This window comes from Salvelinus fontinalis, chromosome 4 (assembly GCF_029448725.1).
Source record: "Salvelinus fontinalis isolate EN_2023a chromosome 4, ASM2944872v1, whole genome shotgun sequence".
Classification (NCBI taxonomy): Eukaryota; Metazoa; Chordata; class Actinopteri; order Salmoniformes; family Salmonidae; genus Salvelinus; species Salvelinus fontinalis.
The window spans coordinates 76,219,577-76,237,836 of NC_074668.1; the positions used below are offsets into that span (position 1 = coordinate 76,219,577).

Genomic DNA, 18,260 nt, shown 5'->3' on the forward strand with positions numbered 1-18,260 from the left:
TGACAGCTGTCAGTTAGGCACAGCTGTTCAATTCACCACTAAAACCTCCTCCTATCATTGGTGGTGATCAGAGAAAGGGCTATCTGGAAAGCCCCATCCATCCTGACTACCGTTTGAGTCAGAACACAAGCCATGGAAAGACCAGTGTGACTCAAACAACTCTGTAAAACTGATAAATCAGCTTGTGTTCACAAATTACATGAATTGTGGGGTTTCTTATGATTTCACAAGGCTTCTGCTCACCTGAAGTGAAACTGCCAGATCAGCGTATGGACAAGCCCCTCTTTCTCCAACAAACATCCCAGCAGATTTTGAGGGGTGATAACTGAGCCTGCATCATGGACCACACTACCTTAATTGTGTTTCTTAATGTTTCTTAATAAGGTGTCAGCATGCTTCAATTAGGTTAGTGCCTAGCCAAACTTGGCTAGCCGAACTGAACGAGTGCGCTCGCATACTCCCATAAAAAAACACTTGAAAAACAAGAAAAAAGCGGCAATAGTTTGTCCATTTTGAGAAGCTGTAGCAAGTCTACACTTTGTCAAAATAGTCCGAATTAATCTAAAATAACTCAAGAAATCTGTCATTAGTTTTGACGTTTTTGCCGAGGAGATGTTAGCCGCACAATTTTACATCCAACTAAGATGTTTGGTGCAGTGTTTCTCAATGAAAAATGTGCATGAAAACAAGTCGTCGCTCATTGAATGACAACAAAGACTTTATTGAAGAATCCCTACTGTTGACCAATCACCGACGAAGGGGCGTAGACTTTGGCTACCGACTTCGGCTTCCCTCAAGTAAAAATGTTGTGCGCCCGAACAGCCAAAAAAAGCCTTACGGGTGTCAAATACGAACAAAAACGTCACAAAATGCTGTCATGATATATGCACAAACTCTTCCGAGGTGTTTCGGCTGAAAAGCATGCGGACACCTTTAGTCGACAAACTCACCACAGCACAGACGAATTGCATAGACACTGCAGCTCGAAGCTTGCTCAGTCCACTAAACACATGACACCCATAATCTCCTTTGATTGGTCAGTGAGAGCAGCTTGCACTGGACTGTCTATTTGCTGTGTGCACGTGAGTCCTTCAGTCTGTCAGGGAGAAGAAGAGCTCCTCCACTCACCGCTGCTACCGTATATAAAGCAGCTCTGCTAGCGCTAACTGGGTCTCAGCAGCCTGAGAACGAGAGGGGCAGCAGGAAGTTCATACCGAGAACACATAGCCTGCGCACGGCAGGAACCGTACTGCTTGCAGTATCTCCACAGAGTATAGTTGTGGTGGAGGGCGTTATCAAGAGATACCAAAATAGCTGCATGAGAAAGCATTCATGTAACCATCTAAAGGCCTTGTTTCTCGAAGAGGATACATACTCCCTAAGAGGATACATACTCCATGGATATCTACTGTAGAGAGGGGGAGAGGTGCTTTTCCAATGAGACTTATGTGTTTCCATCAGGAATGTGACACTAAAGATTTGTAACTAGCAGAACCAACAACCTCTGCATCATCAAGACAGTTGCCTTGTGAGAAGGTGTTAAAAGGCCACAGTAGCCATTGTTATGTAAATTAAAATGAAAAATACCCTGGGCTTGGCCCCAAGTCAGAGATGGTCTGCAAGAGCTATGCCCAGTGAGACCCGGGGGCCGGCTTGCGTAGATGGAAACAGAAAAGTCTGAGCCTTTTTGGTAAAACAGTGAGGTAAATCTTCAGTGGAAATGTGCGAATGGTATATTTGTTTGCAGACCATGACAGTGGACTAGTAGGGAGATGAGATGGGAAGTAGAGGTCAGGGGAGAGTGACTTAAGGCCCAGAGAGATGGTTGAAAAATCACAATTTGTGGTGAGCAATTGATCCAGAAATAAACTGTAAAGCTTTCAGAGGGGCAGCATTGTACGTGTCCACACTCTCTGTCACGAGCCAGTCTCTGCAGTCAGTCGGTGAGCAGCAGAACAGAGGCCAGGCTGTAGGAAGCTTAGACACCTTAACCCTGCTTATCTACTCTCACTCACTAGTCAATCACGACACCTCACCACATCAGAGGTTTAGGAAGGCCAACGCTAACAGCCTTGTGTGTACAGCTGGAGGAGATTCCCAAATATACTCACAGGGATTAACTTTTCACAGACATTCATACAATGTCTCAGTGACGTGGCAACACCCCATAGAGAGTAGTACACTCACAACATTGCTAGTGTATTGTCTGCTTGCTACGACATTGCAGTAACATTGTAATAGCGTTTTTTGTCAGCTAGTAAGATCTAGCTAAAAAAGCAGGAGGGAAAATGTGATGTATTTTAATCCTCTCTGATTAGACAAGATGCTCCCTAACCATTATAACCTACCCCGTTGATCCTTGACCACAATGAGGAAGATTACATCAGGGTCTGGCCCTAGGCAGTTTTCACTATTCAGAATCCCCGCCAGGCATGCAGTCACTTCCTATTCGCTGATCCAATCTTACAAGAGGAGGAATCCTGGAAGCATATCATTCAAAATATATTCTACATAAAACACAGAGCTTGAGATATCTGACAGGCCAACAGCTTTATTCCTTTAGATGTGGCTGGCAGACTCAGGAAACGGTCTGTAACAAGCATGTCTAATAAGAGCCTATCGTACCATTACACCAAACCGTGGTACAAGTCTCAGCAGTGCACTCATGGCCCTGGAACTATGCATGGAATGGCAAAGAGGACAAATTCCTCATCCCATATCAACTCAGCCAACAGCACCCTTAGCCCCCAAAAAGGCTTTCCATTGTCTGAGTGAGTCACTACAGGAGAAAACATGAAGGCCAAGTATGGAACCTACAGGATAACCTCTAGTCTTCTACAGTCTAATCTCTGGTCAGAGGACCACCATTATTTGTCTAATTCACTCTTCCTAGATTGACGAATTACTGAATGACATGCAATCTCCTGATGGACACCTCTGTGTGTTTTATGTAGAATATGTTTTGAATGATATGCTTCCAGGAATCCTCCTTTTACTTTCACCAGCTGGTCTCTATCTCATTAGAGAGGCAGGTACTCGAGGAGAGGAGACAATCATGATAAGAATCGGAATAGCATAATTCTCTCAAGATAAACAACAGAGAAGTGAACACATCTTTGACTGATTTCTGTAAAAGATTCTACTTCCACTTTTACACTGAGAGGAAGGAAATGTGTCTTTGCGACAAGCTTTTAAAAAATACTGTTAATAATTTATCTCATCAGATGTGTTAAGTAAATTTGCATAAGAGAGATCTTGTGCGTGTGTTATCTAAAGATATGTCCATCCCTCCTTCAAAAAAATGCCCCTTCATGATAAGCAACACACACACACACAAAATAAAATTGTGCTGATTCATGATTGAGACCACTTGCGAGACTAACAAAAATGTCTCTGCAGTATAATAAATGATTGTTCTGATTTGTACATATTCATAAACAGGAGGTGATGTTACAGAAGAAAACTTGATTGTAAACTAACAGTTGAGTTTAGGGAAATGCACATACCTACATATCCTTAGACCTTAGGCTACCAAAAAAAATAAAGTTCCTTCCCTAAACATGATTGTTGTTGACAAGAAAACGAAGATCAGCATCTTCAGGTACACCCACACCAGTTTCACTTCTTTTCAAACTCATACACAACTATCCCAACACCCTGAGCTCAGGAAGAGTTCACTTTCTCTCCCCCCCACATACACAACTGCTTTTTGTATCATACCATCTTCATCTCCCCCAGACCCATGGCACTCCCAAGAAACAGCAGGCCTCTCAGTCTAATAATGACATCATCCTGTCATATTCAGCGTTCTGCCCCCCCAGGGAGAACCTTATGGTCCTTGATACCCCCAGTTTCACTCTGTTTTCTGCACTCTGCTTTCTGCCATGCATTGATCAATTAATTTAAATCTATCACTGAGGATAAATGTGTAAGAAGGCAGTGGAGAATCAATCAAATCGTTCAGATGTGATAAACAACTAAGAAATCATATGTGCTTCTTGGATGTAGCTATTTTTGGCCTAGCCTGCTTGTATATATATGCTTGTTTATACATGTGTAATTACCATTGACAGTATGGTAATATCAATTTACTACTGATAGGGGAAACATCTCTATTATTTACAAATTGTAGAAATAGAAATATGTCTTATTCTGGTGAGGTCTGAAACAGCCAATCAAGGTCACTGATCTACGTATGTAAATGTGTGTCTGTCCTGCTTTTGACCACTTAATGAGTGCTCGCTATACTCAGGAGGAGATTAATCCATTAACAGTTTTTCGTTGTCTTTAATTACAGCTGGGCTATGGGACATCGACGGCCTACAGTTCTCGAGCATTTCAAGCTAACAACATTTATTGGAATAATCCATTCTAAACGATTTAACGTAACGTTATAACATAAAATGGAAAAGTAGACTATAGTAACTTGTATGAACAACACTGATGTGCCGTCCTACTTATTGATGTACACAGTATTACCCGTTTTCAACCTCATTATAAATAAACTGTCATGTTTTTATTGTTTAAACATTAATATAATATTGTACTCTAAAATCTATATAAAAGAAACATAAGCTAGGAAAGACATTATAAACCATGCAGAATTATTCTTATTGGTCCACCAGCCCGTACCCGACACTTACCTGACAGTTCATCTGGTTCAAGCCCGCTTTCAGTGTCAAGTCCGCAGATAACAAAATAATCTGCGAATCGACATGAATTCGAGCTGAAGCCGGTTGTCATTTTGAGACTGGTCCCGTTGTACCCTTTTCCTCTGCTTTTTCAGTTGGGTGCATATTAAAGGATCGCGTAGTGATTTCGCGCAGCCATTGTGGATGTACTGCAAAGCCTGAAAATCAGAACAGAATGCCAGCCGAAATGCATTATGGGTCTTCAAGTACAGCTGTTTTCATCGGTCTCAGATCTTCTCAAACCCTTGCATTACCTCTGCGTAGAGGGAACACACTGAGCATGTGCGAACTCCTTACAGATTACGTTATGCACTTAACCCTTCAGTTCCTGAGTTAAGTATTTCCCTTGTAAAATGCTCTCCTTTATAATAATAATGCTATAGAAATTAAGCATTAAATAGGCCTTATTGCACATATAATGAACCTGAGCCATAGTATTCTTACTCCACTGTAGCCAAGACCATCCAGTGTACAACTGAATTACAAACTTTAATTTCACCATTTTAGCCTGAACAATTGTATTCATGTAATACACATGTAATACCATAGTTGTAATGCACATACAGTAATAGGTATTCTATTTGAGTATTCAAGGCACAGATAAGGAGAAGTAGGTGTCAGAAACAGGAAAAACATGTAAAATAAACGTTATCTGATGCACAATTTTGAATATATTTCATTAAATCATAAGAAAAATGTTGTCTTACTTGATAAATAGTTAAAGTCAAATAAGTCAAAACAACTGTGGGGTTGAACTCTGTAGACATGTACAAAGAGCTCCACCATGTGGTGAAAAGTGACGTAAAAACATGCAGAACTTTGCCATTAGATTCACATTCTCATATTCCAATCATTTACCAGACAGTGAGAAAAAAAAGAGTACAGAATATTTTTTATGATTTCAAAATAAACATGTTAATAATAAACCAACATTCATTAGCTTGGACAAAAATATGTACAAGAATTAATATAATTTACAAACACAGGTCATATTGCAATATATTATCAGTTTGCACAACTTAATACTGTAAAGATCACAAATGTAATGAATGGAAACACACCAAGAATCATCCAAGCCAGCGCAGATATTCTCAATATTCTCCGCATGAAAATCAACAAATGTTGGAAAGTTGTAATAAGAAACATGTGTAACACCCTAATATTGCAGTGATCTTTAAAAATGGGATAAAACTACTGGGGACTTTTAAACAGTTATTGCAAATATGTGTAAATGAATTTCCCAAAATTACTTCTGATATCAAATTGGGTGAACAAATAATAATGTGATAGTAATAAGCACAACTAAATCACATGAAACAGGTCATGAAATTGATGGGTTACAGCAGGATTTGGATACAGTAGGGCTGTGTTTACACAGGCAGAACAGTTATGATCTTTTGACCAATTATTGGCAAAAGAGCTGATCGGTCAAAACACCAATTAGTGGTAAAAAAAAAAAAAAAAGGGATCAGAATTGGGCTGCCTGTGTCAACACAGCCAAAGTGGCCATTACATATAAATATGAAGCACTTAGCCTGCTTTTATACAGGCAGCCTAATTCTGATCTATTTTATAAGCAATTGGTCTTTTGACCAATCAGATCAGCTCCTAGAAAAGATCTAATGTGACTGGTCAAAAAAAACAATTAGTGTGAGAGAAAAAAATGAATTAGGCTGCCTGTGTAAACACAGCCTTAGATATGCTAAGTGGCCACACAAATTAATTCAGGTAATTAAATACTAACAAATGAGATGTATTTTCTCATGCTCAGAAAGGGTTTCTTTAGTGGATTAAAACGCTGATCCAAGTAAGACCATTAATAATCCAAATATATAAATCAATATAAATCAATTTTCATAAATAATGAGTGATCTCAGATGCAGAAGAGTGGACAGTGCTTGAGACATGGACTTTGAAGAAACATCAACAGTAAGACTGCCCAAGTGCACATTCACTGCATCAACCTCTAGATACAACCAGAAGGTTTCACAGCAGCAGAGAATTCATATAATGACATCAGGTAAGTCTAAGTAAAAAATCACTCCAATCACATCAAAGCACCCAAACTATAGTACAAATTAGGCATCACAGCAAGAGATACATACCGTTTGGATTCTAAGAAATATATACAGTGCCTTAAGAAAGTATTCACACCCCTTGACTCTTTTTCACATTTTCTTGTGTTACAGCCTGAATTTAAAATGTATTCTATTTAGATTTTTTGTCACTGCCCTTCATACAATACCCCATCATGTCAAAGTGGAATTATGTTTTTAGAAATGTTTACAAACTAATAAAAAATGAAAAGCTGAATAGTCTTGAGTCAATAAGTATTCAACACCTTTGTTATGGCAAGCCTAAATAAGTTCAGGAGTAAAGATGTGCTCAACAAGTCACAATAAGTTGCATGGACTCACTCTGTGTGCAATAATAGTGTTTAACATGATTTTTTTATGACTACCTCAACTCTGTACCCCACACATACATATAATTGTAAGGTCCCTGAATCGAGGAGTGAATTTAAAATGCAGATTCAACCACAAAGCCCAGGGAGGTTTTCCAATGCCTCACAAAGGGCATCTATTGGTAGGTAGATGTGTTAAAAAAATAAAAAGACGTTGAATCCCTTTGAGCATGGTGAAGTTCTTACACTTTGGATGGTGTAAAGGAAGGAAGGAAAACGCTCAGGGATTTCACCATGAGTTTAATGGCTATGATAAGGGAAAACTGAGATGGATCAACAACATTGTAGTTACTCCACAATAGTAACCTAATTGACAGAGTGAAAAGCGGGAAACCTATACAGAATAAAATATTCTAAAACATGTATCCTGTTTGCAATAAGGCACGAATGTAAAACTACAAAAAAAATGTGGCAAAGAAATTAACGTTATGTCCTGGATAAAAAGCATTATGTTTGGGACAAATCCAACATCATCGCTGAGTACCACTTCATATTTTCAACATGGCTGCATCATGTTATGGGTATGCTTGTCATTAGCAAGGACTAGGGAGTTTATGATCAAAAGAAACGGAATAGAGTAAAGCATAGGTAAAATCCTATAGGAAAACCTTGTTCAGTCTTTTTTCCAACAGACACTGGGAGACAAATTCATCTTTCAGCAGGACCATAACCTTAAACACAACGCCAAATATACACGGGAGTTGCTAACCAAGACAACATTTAATGTTTCTGAGATGCCTAGTTACAGGTTTCACTTAAAGCTCGCCGCCATTGTACTCTGGAGCACTGGAAACGCATTCACTGAAGTGATCAATCACGCTTCTACATCTGACAGTCCGACGGATGGGTTTGGCGGATGTCAGGAGAAGTTACCTGCCCCAATGCAACTGTAAGTTTGGTGGAGGAGGAATAATGGTCTGGGACTGTTTTCCATGGTTCGGGCTAGGTCCCTTAGTTCCAGTGAAGGGAAATCTAAACACTACGGCATACAATGACATTCTAGACAATTCTATGCCTCCAACTTTGTGGCAACAGTTTGGGGAAAGTCCTTTCTTGTTTTAGCATGACAATGCCCCTGTGCACAAAGCGAGGTCCATAAAGAAATAATTTGTCACGATCGGTGTGGAAGAACTTGACTGGCCTGCACAGAGCCCTGACCTCAACCCCATTAACCACCTTTGGGATGAATTGGAACACCGACTGCGGCAAAGGGGGGACCAACTCCATATTAACGCCCTTGATTTTGGAATGAGATCTTCGACGAGCAGATGTCCACATACTTTTGGTCATGTAGCGTATATTAGTGTTTTATTTTTACAAATGTTAGAATTTTTCTTCCACTTTGACAGAGTATTTTGTGTAGATCATTGACAAAAATATTACAATTAAATCCATTTTAATGCCACTTTGTAACACAACAAAATTTTGAAAAAGTCAAGGATTGTGACTACTTTCTGAAGGCACTGAACATGAAGTAGCAGTGTGAAATCACTAACACCTGGGAAAAGCATGAACAACCAAAAATCTAATTGGTAGCTTTGCAAAGGGCACAGCTGGGTCATCCACTACTGCATTTCTCAACTGGCAGAACATTTGGACTGGTGACACACACGAGGGAGAGCACACAGGCAGAGGGGGAGTCTCAGCACCATTAGTAGAACAAATATAAAATAAGATTATACAAAACACTAGTTTTCAATACTTGATATGCCGTTTCATATGTTTACTGATAGACCCAACAAAAGCATCAAGAGATTCATATTTATCTTACTATGTGTTCATATGCATATTTTTCATGTCAACATTGATGACACACAGATCATTTTAGGGTGGTGTGTTAACAATATCTTCAAATGAAAGAACATTCTAAATTATTTAATATGCTCACATTCTAACCAGTGTATAAAACAGTCATAACAATAGTCCAAAATTTTTGTGAAAATCAAAAACACTGAACTGACGTCACCCATATCACACAGGTTAAGAGAATAAATCAATTCAAAACATGGTTCAAGACATACAAAGGAGGGAAGTGTAGCTTGAACTTGTGAGAACCATTGTGATTAAAACAATATTAAAGACAGATGCCTGATGTTTTCTGTATCCTTTCTTAAATCGTTTTACAGGCAAGCAACATTTAACAAAAATGGGAGAACAAACCCGAGGATGAGCAGAGGCCAGTTAGTCCTTTGTAGAGCACAAAGTTGAGGTGGCCACCACCACATGTTTTGGACACAGGAGTCAGGGTTGGGCCAAAAGCAATGTTTCCACAGCAACCTCAGCAGGTGTGTGGGACAGCAACAGACAGGACTATGTGAGTGAGAGTGGGGTGTACCATTCCTGAGCCAAGGGATGGGCTGGGGAATCAGGCAGGCAGATGAGTTGTTTCGTGCCTACTCCATCTTCTGCTGCAGTTTCTTCTGGAAGCAAACAGGCAGGATAGAGAGTATGGCCAGGACACCTAGCACAATCAGAGAGTTCCAGGACACTGCCTCCCCAGCTGTCGTCAGTTTGTACAGTGTTGTACCAGCGTTGATCGCCACAAAGGAAGGTGGGGCCACTCCTGACAGTCAGAGATAAGGTCAGAGATAAGGGAGGATGTCAGTATTGTAAGACACAACACATAGCTAAGGCATTCCTAGTCAATCACCAAATATTTCTGTCGAAAATCCAGCGAACTACAAAGGCTTGCGCTCCTTTTTTTAATATCGTGTTGAGCTGTTGACCGTAGATGCACTTGACCGTAGATGCACTTGATTCAAAAGCCCTGCGCACCGGGTAAGCAAAGTGTTCATTTTTAACCATTTTGTCTGAAGAGACAAACTCCGTCTACCCGGCCGACCGGCAAATATGATACAAAATCAAGTGCACCTACAGCGCTGCCCAATCGGATAGCTCAAATTGCACTGCCCAATCGGATAGCTCAAATCACCGTGGCTGCAGTTCCATAACCCTGGCTACAGCCAAGTTTAATAGGCTACTAGCCTATGTAAGATTTAATAACTTTTAAAACCATGTCCACAGAGAGACTGTCAGCGAATACAGCAAAGAGCTGCTGTTTTTATGAGTGAGTTCATGTTTAAGTTTATATTCAGCACTGTCACTGTTTTTATTCAACACCATTACAAAACTCGCTTCTCCGTACTTCCGCTCGGGCTCAGCTGCAATGAATGAGTAGCCAAGTATCGATAGCTCTGCGTTTCATTTTTATTAGCAGCTCGTCGTGTCGATTTTAATATCAAGGAATATTTCACATTCTCTGGTCATAGGAACAACATGAATTTGTGCATGAGGCAGATGCGGTGTGACTCGAGTTTTGCCCTTAGGTGGAAGACTGTGTCCCCTCTCTCTGGTCAGTCTCACCGGAGGAAAGGAAGAAGAGAGCAGGGACCGTAAGAGGCGGTTGGGAAAAATCGTTTTGACCGGTCATCCAACTCGGAATCTCTGGCATCTTTCTAGAGCTCCGACTTTTCGAGCTGAAGATCACCGACATCGTGATTTGACCTCGTTGACCATCAGACGCAGGTACCATCAGTCCAGTAAAATCAAAAAGCGAATTATTTAAATTCATGCTCCACAGTGCGAAACCAACTAATCTGTTTTGTTATCAAAGCTCGAGTTTTGAAGTATAATTTGGTCTGAGATAAACAATATTGGCAGTCCAAGCATATAGCCAATATGCTGTGATAATGTATTAGGCCTACTGCCCAAACCTCATTCCTACAAAACTGTTTGTGTGAGGTTAACGTAAAAAAAGAATTCTGAGCAGTAGATCTCAGCATGCTTTTTGACTGCGAAAGTGATCTTGACTCAAAAGTTTGGTGACCACTGTATTAAATGGTTTGAGAGATTCAAAAATAGCTCAGCAATAAAGACAATGCAGCACTATCAACACTGTTTTCTACTGAGAAGGAAATACTGGAGTTTGATATATCTTAGCCTTACCAAAGAAAGTACCAAGGAAGAAGAACCCCAAAGGCACATTGATGATGGGTGAGGTGATGTTGATGAACCAGTTGGGGAGAAAGGGAGTGATCCTCAGAAATATGATGTAATTGATGAGATGATCTCTGTGCTTGTCAACCTGCAATTGAAAACAGATAGCAGAACCTGTCATTCACAGAAAGGCTACTAGCCCCCTACTAAGACTCCACTGTTCTGTGGGTGTTACTAAATTGTTAAAAGTTTGCTTGTACTCTCATATCAACAACTTCCTACACTGTTCACGTACCAAATAACCTGTTTTTCCTTCCAAAAGGTCTTACCTGCTGGGACCATTTCTGGACTCTCTCTGTCAGGTATCTGTAGACCACTGGTCGCCCCACTAGATAAGATAGCATGAAGCAGAAGGAAGCCCCCAGGCCAGAGCACTGGAAAACACAGTGACAGAGGCAGTACACTTTGTAAACCGAGTCTGGTTTACAGAGTAAAAGTACATTTTGTAAATGTCACCACTATTATTAGTCATAGTTCTCCTTTTGTCCATAGTATACTCACCAGGCAGACGAGGAAAAGAGCCAGGGGGAAGGGGTAGAGATAACCAGACAGGATACTGAGGAAGATGGATCCAGGGATCGCAAATGTCTGGAGGCTGAGTCAGTAGCGTCAAGGAATACAGCTCAAATGTTGAACACACAGCAGTATGTGCACACACACTTGTGGATGCAGTCACAAAAATACACTATACACTAAACAAAAATATAAAAACTCAAGATGCAACAATTTATAATATTTTGTGGCCTGAGGAATGTTGTCCCACTCCTCTTCAATGACTGTGTGAAGTTGCTGGATATTGGCAGGAACTGGAACATGCTGTCGTACACTTAAATCCAGAGCATCCCAAACATGCACAATGGGTGACATACAGTGGGGCAAAAAAGTATTAAGTCAGCCACCAATTGTGCAAGTTCTCCCACTTAAAAAGATGAGAGGCCTGTAATTTTCATCATAGGTACACGTCAACTATGACAGACAAAATGAGAAGAAAAAAAATTCAGAAAATCACATTGTAGGATTTTTTATGAATTTATTTGCAAATTATGGTTTAAAATAAGTATTTAGTCAAAACAAAAGTTTCTCAATACTTTGTTATATACCCTTTGTTGGCAATGACAGAGGTCAAACGTTTTCTGTAAGTCTTCACAAGGTTTTCACACACTGTTGCTGGTATTTTGGCCCATTCCTCCATGCAGATCTCCTCTAGAGCAGTGATGTTTTGGGGCTGTTGCTGTGCAACACGGACTTTCAACTCCCTCCAAAGATTTTCTATGGGGTTGAGATCTGGAGACTGGCTAGGCCACTCCAGGACCTTGAAATGCTTCTTACGAAGCCACTCCTTCGTTGCCCGGGCGGTGTGTTTGGGATCATTGTCATGCTGAAAGACCCAGCCACGTTTCATCTTCAATGCCCTTGCTGATGGAAGGAGGTTTTCACTCAAAATGTCACGATACAGGGCCCCATTCATTCTTTCCTTTACACGGATCAGTCATCCTAGTGCCTTTGCAGAAAAACAGCCCCAAAGCATGATGTTTCCACCCCCATGCTTCACAGTAGGTATGGTGTTCTTTGGATGCAACTCAGCATTCTTTGTCCTCCAAACACGACGAGTTGAGTTTTTACCAAAAAGTTCTCTTTTGGTTTCATCTGACCATATGACATTCTCCCAATCTTCTTCTGGATCATCCAAATGCTCTCTAGCAAACTTCAGACGGGCCTGGACATGTACTGGCTTTAGCAGGGGGACACGTCTGGCACTGCAGGATTTGAGTCCCTGGCGGCGTAGTGTGTTACTGATGGTAGGCTTTGTTACTTTGGTCCCAGCTCTCTGCAGGTCATTTACTAGGTCCCCCCGTGTGGTTCTGGGATTTTTGCTCACCGTTCTTGTGATAATTTTGACCCCACGGGGTAGATCTTGCGTGGAGCCCCAGATCGAGAGAGATTATCAGTGGTCTTGTATGTCTTCCATTTCCTAATAATTGCTCCCACAGTTGATTTCTTCAAACCAAGCTGCTTACCTATTGCAGATGCAGTCTTCCCAGCCTGGTGCAGGTCTACAATTTTGTTTCTGGTGTCCTTTGACAGCTCTTTGGTCTTGGCCATAGTGGAGTTTGGAGTGTGACTGTTTGAGGTTGTGGACAGGTGTCTTTTATACTGATAACAAGTTCAAACAGGTGCCATTAATACAGGTAACGAGTGGAGGACAGAGGAGCCTCTTAAAGAAGAAGTTACAGGTCTGTGAGAGCCAGAAATCTTGCTTGTTTGTAGGTGACCAAATACTTATTTTCCACCATAATTTGCAAATAAATTCATTAAAAATCCTACAATGTGATTTTCTGGATTTTTTTCTAATTTTGTCTGTCATAGTTGAAGTGTACCTATGATGAAAATTACAGGCCTCATCTTTTTAAGTGGGAGAACTTGCACAATTGGTGGCTGACTAAATACTTTTTTGCCCCACTGTATCTGGTGAGTATGCAGGCCATGGAAGAACTGGCACATTATCAAATTCCAGGAATTGTGTACAGATCCTTGCGACATGGGGCCGTGCATTATCATGCTGAAACATAAGGTGATGGCGGCAGATGAATGGCACGACAATGGGTCTCTGGATCTCGTCACGGTATCTATCTCTGTGCATTCAAATTGCCATCAATAAAATGTAATTGTTTTTGTTTTCCGTAGTTTATGCCTGCCCATAGCATAACCTCACCGCTACCATGGGGCACTCTGTTCACAACGTTGACATCAGGAAACCGCTCGGCCACACGACGCCATACATGCCGTTTGCCATCTGCCCAGTACAGTTGAAACTGGGAGTCAACCGTGAAGAGCACCCTTCTCCAGCATGCCAGTGGCCCTCGAATGTGAGCATTTGTCCACTGAAGTCGGTTACAACACCGAACTGCAGTCAGGTCAAGACCCTGGTGAGAACGACAAGCAGGCAGATGAGCTTCCCTGAGACGGTTTCTGACAGTTTGCGCAGAAATGATTCTGTTGTGCAAAGCCACTGTTTCATCAGCTATCCGGGTGGCTGGTCTCAGATGATCCCGCAGGTGAAGAACCCAGGTGTGGAGGTCCTGGGCTGGCGTGGTTACATGTGGTCTGCGGTTGGGAGGCCGGTTGGACGTACTGACAAATTCTCTAAAATGACATTGGAGGCAGCTTATGGTAAAGAAATTAACATTCAATTCTCTGGCAACAGCTCTGGTAGACATTGCTACAGTCAGCATGCTAATTGCATGCTCCCTCAACTTGAGACATCTGTGGCATTGGGTTGTGTGACAAAACTACATATTTTAGAGTGACCTTTTATTGTCCCCAGCACAAAGTTCACCTGTGTATTGATCATGCTGTTAATCAGATTCTTGATGCCACACCTGTCAGGTGGATGGATTATCTTGGCAAAGGAGAAATGCTCACTAACAGGGATGTAAACAAATTTGTGCACAAAATGAGAGAAATAAGATTTTTGTGCATATGGAACATTTCTGGGATCTTTTATTTCAGCTCATACAACAGGTGACCAACACTTTAAATGTTGCATTTCTATTTTTGTTCAGTATAGTTAAGATATACTCCACTGTAGTAGCATAGTGCGCCAGTTTATTATAGATCTGGCTGCAGGACTAATTTGTGCAGAAGTATCCGCTATAAAAGATAAGAAAAACATGGTCCGATGCATGTTATAGTACCACCTAATATGTAAACATCATCCATATTCAGAGCACATTTATTTTGATATATATGAATTAACACTGCCAAGTATGAACTATGAATACAAATGCGGTCTCATGTCTTCTTCCGCTAGTTTACTTAATCTCTTTTCCCTCCACTCTCTAGGAACATATTAATGCATAGTGTCTGCTCTGGCCAGTATGTGCTGTTAGCACAAGGACTGGACCAGCTGACCAGGCCCCAGCCACTGTCTGGGATGTATTGCCTTGTAGTTTTACTGGTAAATAAATATTTGATATCCTGTCTGAGAAATGCTTTGCCCACAACATGGTAAAGGTCAGCAACATTACCAGTAAAACTACAAGACAACACATGTTGTGGGCAAAATATTTCTCAGACAGGATATCAAACATTTATTTACCAGTAAAACTACAAGGCAACACATCAGACAGTGGATGGGGCCTGGTCAGCTGGTCCAGTCCTTGTGCAGTTAGCACATGCTGGCCAGCGCACAGACACTATGCATTAATATGTGCCAAGACAGTGGAGCGGAAAGAGATTAGGCAAACTAGCAGAAGAAGCAGGGTAGGAAACATCAGGCATGATACTGCATTTGTATTCATAGTTCATACTGTGCAGTGTTTATTCATATTCTTCATAAAATGTGCTCTGAAGATAGATAATGTTTACATATGAGGTGGGACCATAACATGCATCGGACCATGTTTTTCTCCTCTTTTATAGCGGATAATTCTATCTGCCCGTATTGTCTGTCTGAAGTGCAATTGACAAAGCTGGAACAGAGTTTCTATTGCAAATAGCTGTGGGTGGAAACAAAGTCCTTAGAACCTACTGTACTGATAAAGTTGAACTGTAAGTTTAACTGCATGTCCATGTCTGATTTTAATCTGTCTTCTCCTGTCATAAAATGAAGGAAAATGTACTGCACTCTGTGGTTGTTGTGAACACACAAGAATTGCCTGAATTAATACTCAAGGATCAAAGCCCACTGTACCCCCACCTCCTACTTCTCCATTCATTATCCAGAGGCAAGCCCATGCCTTTACTATGGCCTTGGCTGGCTGCTTTATTCAAAGGAAATAATGAATGAGAGAGGGAGACCGAGCATGCGAGAGCCGGGTAGGGGAGATTAGGGATGATGCAATCAACAAGCCCATCACAGAGTAACAAAAGCCTGTCTTGGTCCACTTCCCAATCTGTCACTCTCCTCTGCTGACCCACATAGGGGGCCTCACAGACATGATGCATGTTGAAACAGCTAATAAGTATGTAACTCAATCCTCCAAAAGTTAACTTTGCAATACATTTACTACCCAAAAGGATACAAGATATAGGTGGTAAAGTAGGCTACTAACACTTGGGTGTAGTAGGTGTCCTTATATTTGGAAAGTACAGTGCCCAAGGCTTTAGCATCATCCATATCTTTGGGGATTTTAATAGTAGCCCTCTCATCACTGAAATTAAAAAACGTGGATATCAATTCACCATCATACAATGTTGTGGATACAAATGAAATACAAATGTGTGTGAATCTGTGTGCAAGGGCTTTGACACTTACAGAAACAGAGAAATTAAAACGTGACCGTCTCTATTGGAGTGTGACATACTAGGCTGTAGACAATTTAAATCAAATGGTTCTCATCATTAGCTGTGATAATCATTGATAACAGGCTCCTATTTATCTGTAATAGTCAGATTTCCGAACAGCCTTTACATGGTGATACTTTCTTTGTTCTCTATTCGGACATCCCAGGTGTCTGCTAAACTCGGATGGCTAGTTGCAGGGGAATGTTTGAATTGAGAAAATGCTCCGTTATAAAATCATATCCAGTTTTGCTCCATAAAATAATCCATCAACGCTTATCACAGCTAATGATGAGAACCATTTGAATAAAATTATTTAACTTGGCTGGTGAATGCCATTTGGTAGACTGTTTCACAAAAGTTACAAATGTTGTACAAAAGTAACTCTTTCTACATGGGTCGGCTTGCTGGAAAGATAAATGCAAAGAACAATTACTCGTTGAGCTCTGGGAAATTCCTGTACACTAGGTACATGACAGAAGCAGCGCAGGTGAAGATAGACAGCAGGATGAGGAGAGACATGCGAGCTGAGCCCCCTCCAGTGTATTGAGTCTCTGTGGAGAGGGGAGTAGTTATATAGCGCACACAGTCAGCAAATTATAAATATCTTGATAAGCCTCTATTCTTCTGTAACAACAGCAGTAAGCCTCATGTAATGTCTTGCTTCACTTGTTGTTCTAGTTCCTGGTTGATTTCCCCAGAGTACATGAAGCATGCTATGTAGTCAAACCATTCAAGATATATAATCCTTTTAATTGACTACATATGTTCCTCATCAAAGTTAGAATACATCTGCCTATGTTATCACATGACTCCAAGCTTATCTGTTTATTTAAATAAAAAGGTTAAATAAATAAAAATAAAGTGTGTATTGTGCAACATCCTGTCATGATAATTGTGTTGCTCCATCTATATAAGAATAACATTACATGGTTAGCCTACTAATATTTTCCTGACTTCCTCCAAGTAGTTCTGTCATTGACACTGATTAACATTAGTAACTTAATGTCAAACTGGTTATGGCCCCTGACAGTGGCTGGATAGATAGCAAGCTACTAAGTTACTAACCTGAACATGTGAATTTCAACCAAAGATACTGGTAACTAACCCATTTTGTCTGTGCTTCAACTCCGTCATACCACCTCCAGCCTTGAAAGCAAGCAACTTCTAATTCTTGATAATCAGCTGTGAGTTAGCTAACGCTGACTGACAACAGCATATCCGCATTTCACAATCATCTGGCTGGTTATCAAGCCGGCTAGCAACATTATTTAACGAGACATTTACCACATCATATAAACAGTAATGTATCTTAACGTTAGCTAATCAATTAGAATAACACAAGTAAATTAGCTAGCTACACTAGCCAGTTAGCCGGTATAGCAACTTCGTTATCTAACGTTAGCTATACATACCTTTGAGGGTTTGTGCCTCGTTAAATTTTGTCTTCGGTTCCTCGTGTAACGTTACTGACGAAACACTATCGGCCTCTCGTCTTTCTCTTCGTTTCTTGGCCATGTCCGCTTATTAAATTAAGATATCGATCTAGCTACACCGACCTCGGGTGTAATACACCGGACTTCTGTCAAAGTTGAAACTAAGAGACGAGAGACCACTTTGCCAACCGGCGACTAGCAAATTGACACATTCCCACAACCTTTCACCTTTTCTGAGTTTGTTTCTCTACCTTTTCCCCACAGTGCCACCATGGGGCACCCTGCATTTCCAAAACAATGTTACAGCAGCACAGAGTTTAGTGTTTATATAGTATATTATTGTCGTTTTTACAGTAGCAGTAATATTAGTGGCTTTAATTTATGTGACTA

The 18,260-nt window shown here is 40.8% G+C and overlaps 2 protein-coding genes across 6 annotated transcripts in view; both read right to left on the minus strand.

The window, feature by feature from the left end:
* Window positions 1-4,953, minus strand: part of LOC129854421 (DENN domain-containing protein 5A-like) — a 62,873-nt gene extending 57,920 nt beyond the window's left edge. For 2 of the 5 annotated variants that reach the window (XM_055921458.1, XM_055921461.1), the window contains exon 1: window positions 4,644-4,953. In XM_055921458.1, coding sequence (XP_055777433.1) covers window positions 4,644-4,743 — 100 coding nt within the window. In that variant the 5' untranslated portion in view covers window positions 4,744-4,953. The remainder of the gene's footprint in view (window positions 1-4,643) is intronic. The other 3 variants (XM_055921459.1, XM_055921460.1, XM_055921462.1) reach the window with 2 other exon arrangements.
* A 208-nt stretch (window positions 4,954-5,161) lies between these two features.
* On the minus strand, window positions 5,162-18,169 carry LOC129854425 (transmembrane protein 41B-like). The gene is made up of 7 exons (XM_055921470.1): window positions 17,850-18,169; window positions 16,871-16,988; window positions 16,176-16,304; window positions 11,653-11,746; window positions 11,421-11,525; window positions 11,101-11,239; window positions 5,162-9,718 (listed from the first exon to the last, which is right to left on the minus strand). The coding sequence occupies exons 1-7, from the start codon at window positions 17,950-17,952 to the stop codon at window positions 9,549-9,551; spliced, it is 858 nt and encodes a 285-aa protein (XP_055777445.1). The 5' UTR covers window positions 17,953-18,169; the 3' UTR covers window positions 5,162-9,548.
* Between the last annotated feature and the right edge of the window lie 91 nt (window positions 18,170-18,260).

What these genes read in the sequence shown, in the direction of transcription:
- LOC129854425 (XM_055921470.1), bottom strand. Translation starts at nt 17,952, where the DNA reads ATGGCCAAGAAACGAAGAGAAAGACGAGAGGCCGATAGTGTTTCGTCA. An exon ending in CGAGGCACAAACCCTCAAAG is followed by an intron (nt 16,989 to 17,849) that starts GTATGTATAGCT and finishes CCCTCTCCACAG; the next exon opens with AGACTCAATACACTGGAGGG. An exon ending in TACTTTACCACCTATATCTT is followed by an intron (nt 11,747 to 16,175) that starts GTATCCTTTTGG and finishes CTACTGACTCAG; the next exon opens with CCTCCAGACATTTGCGATCC.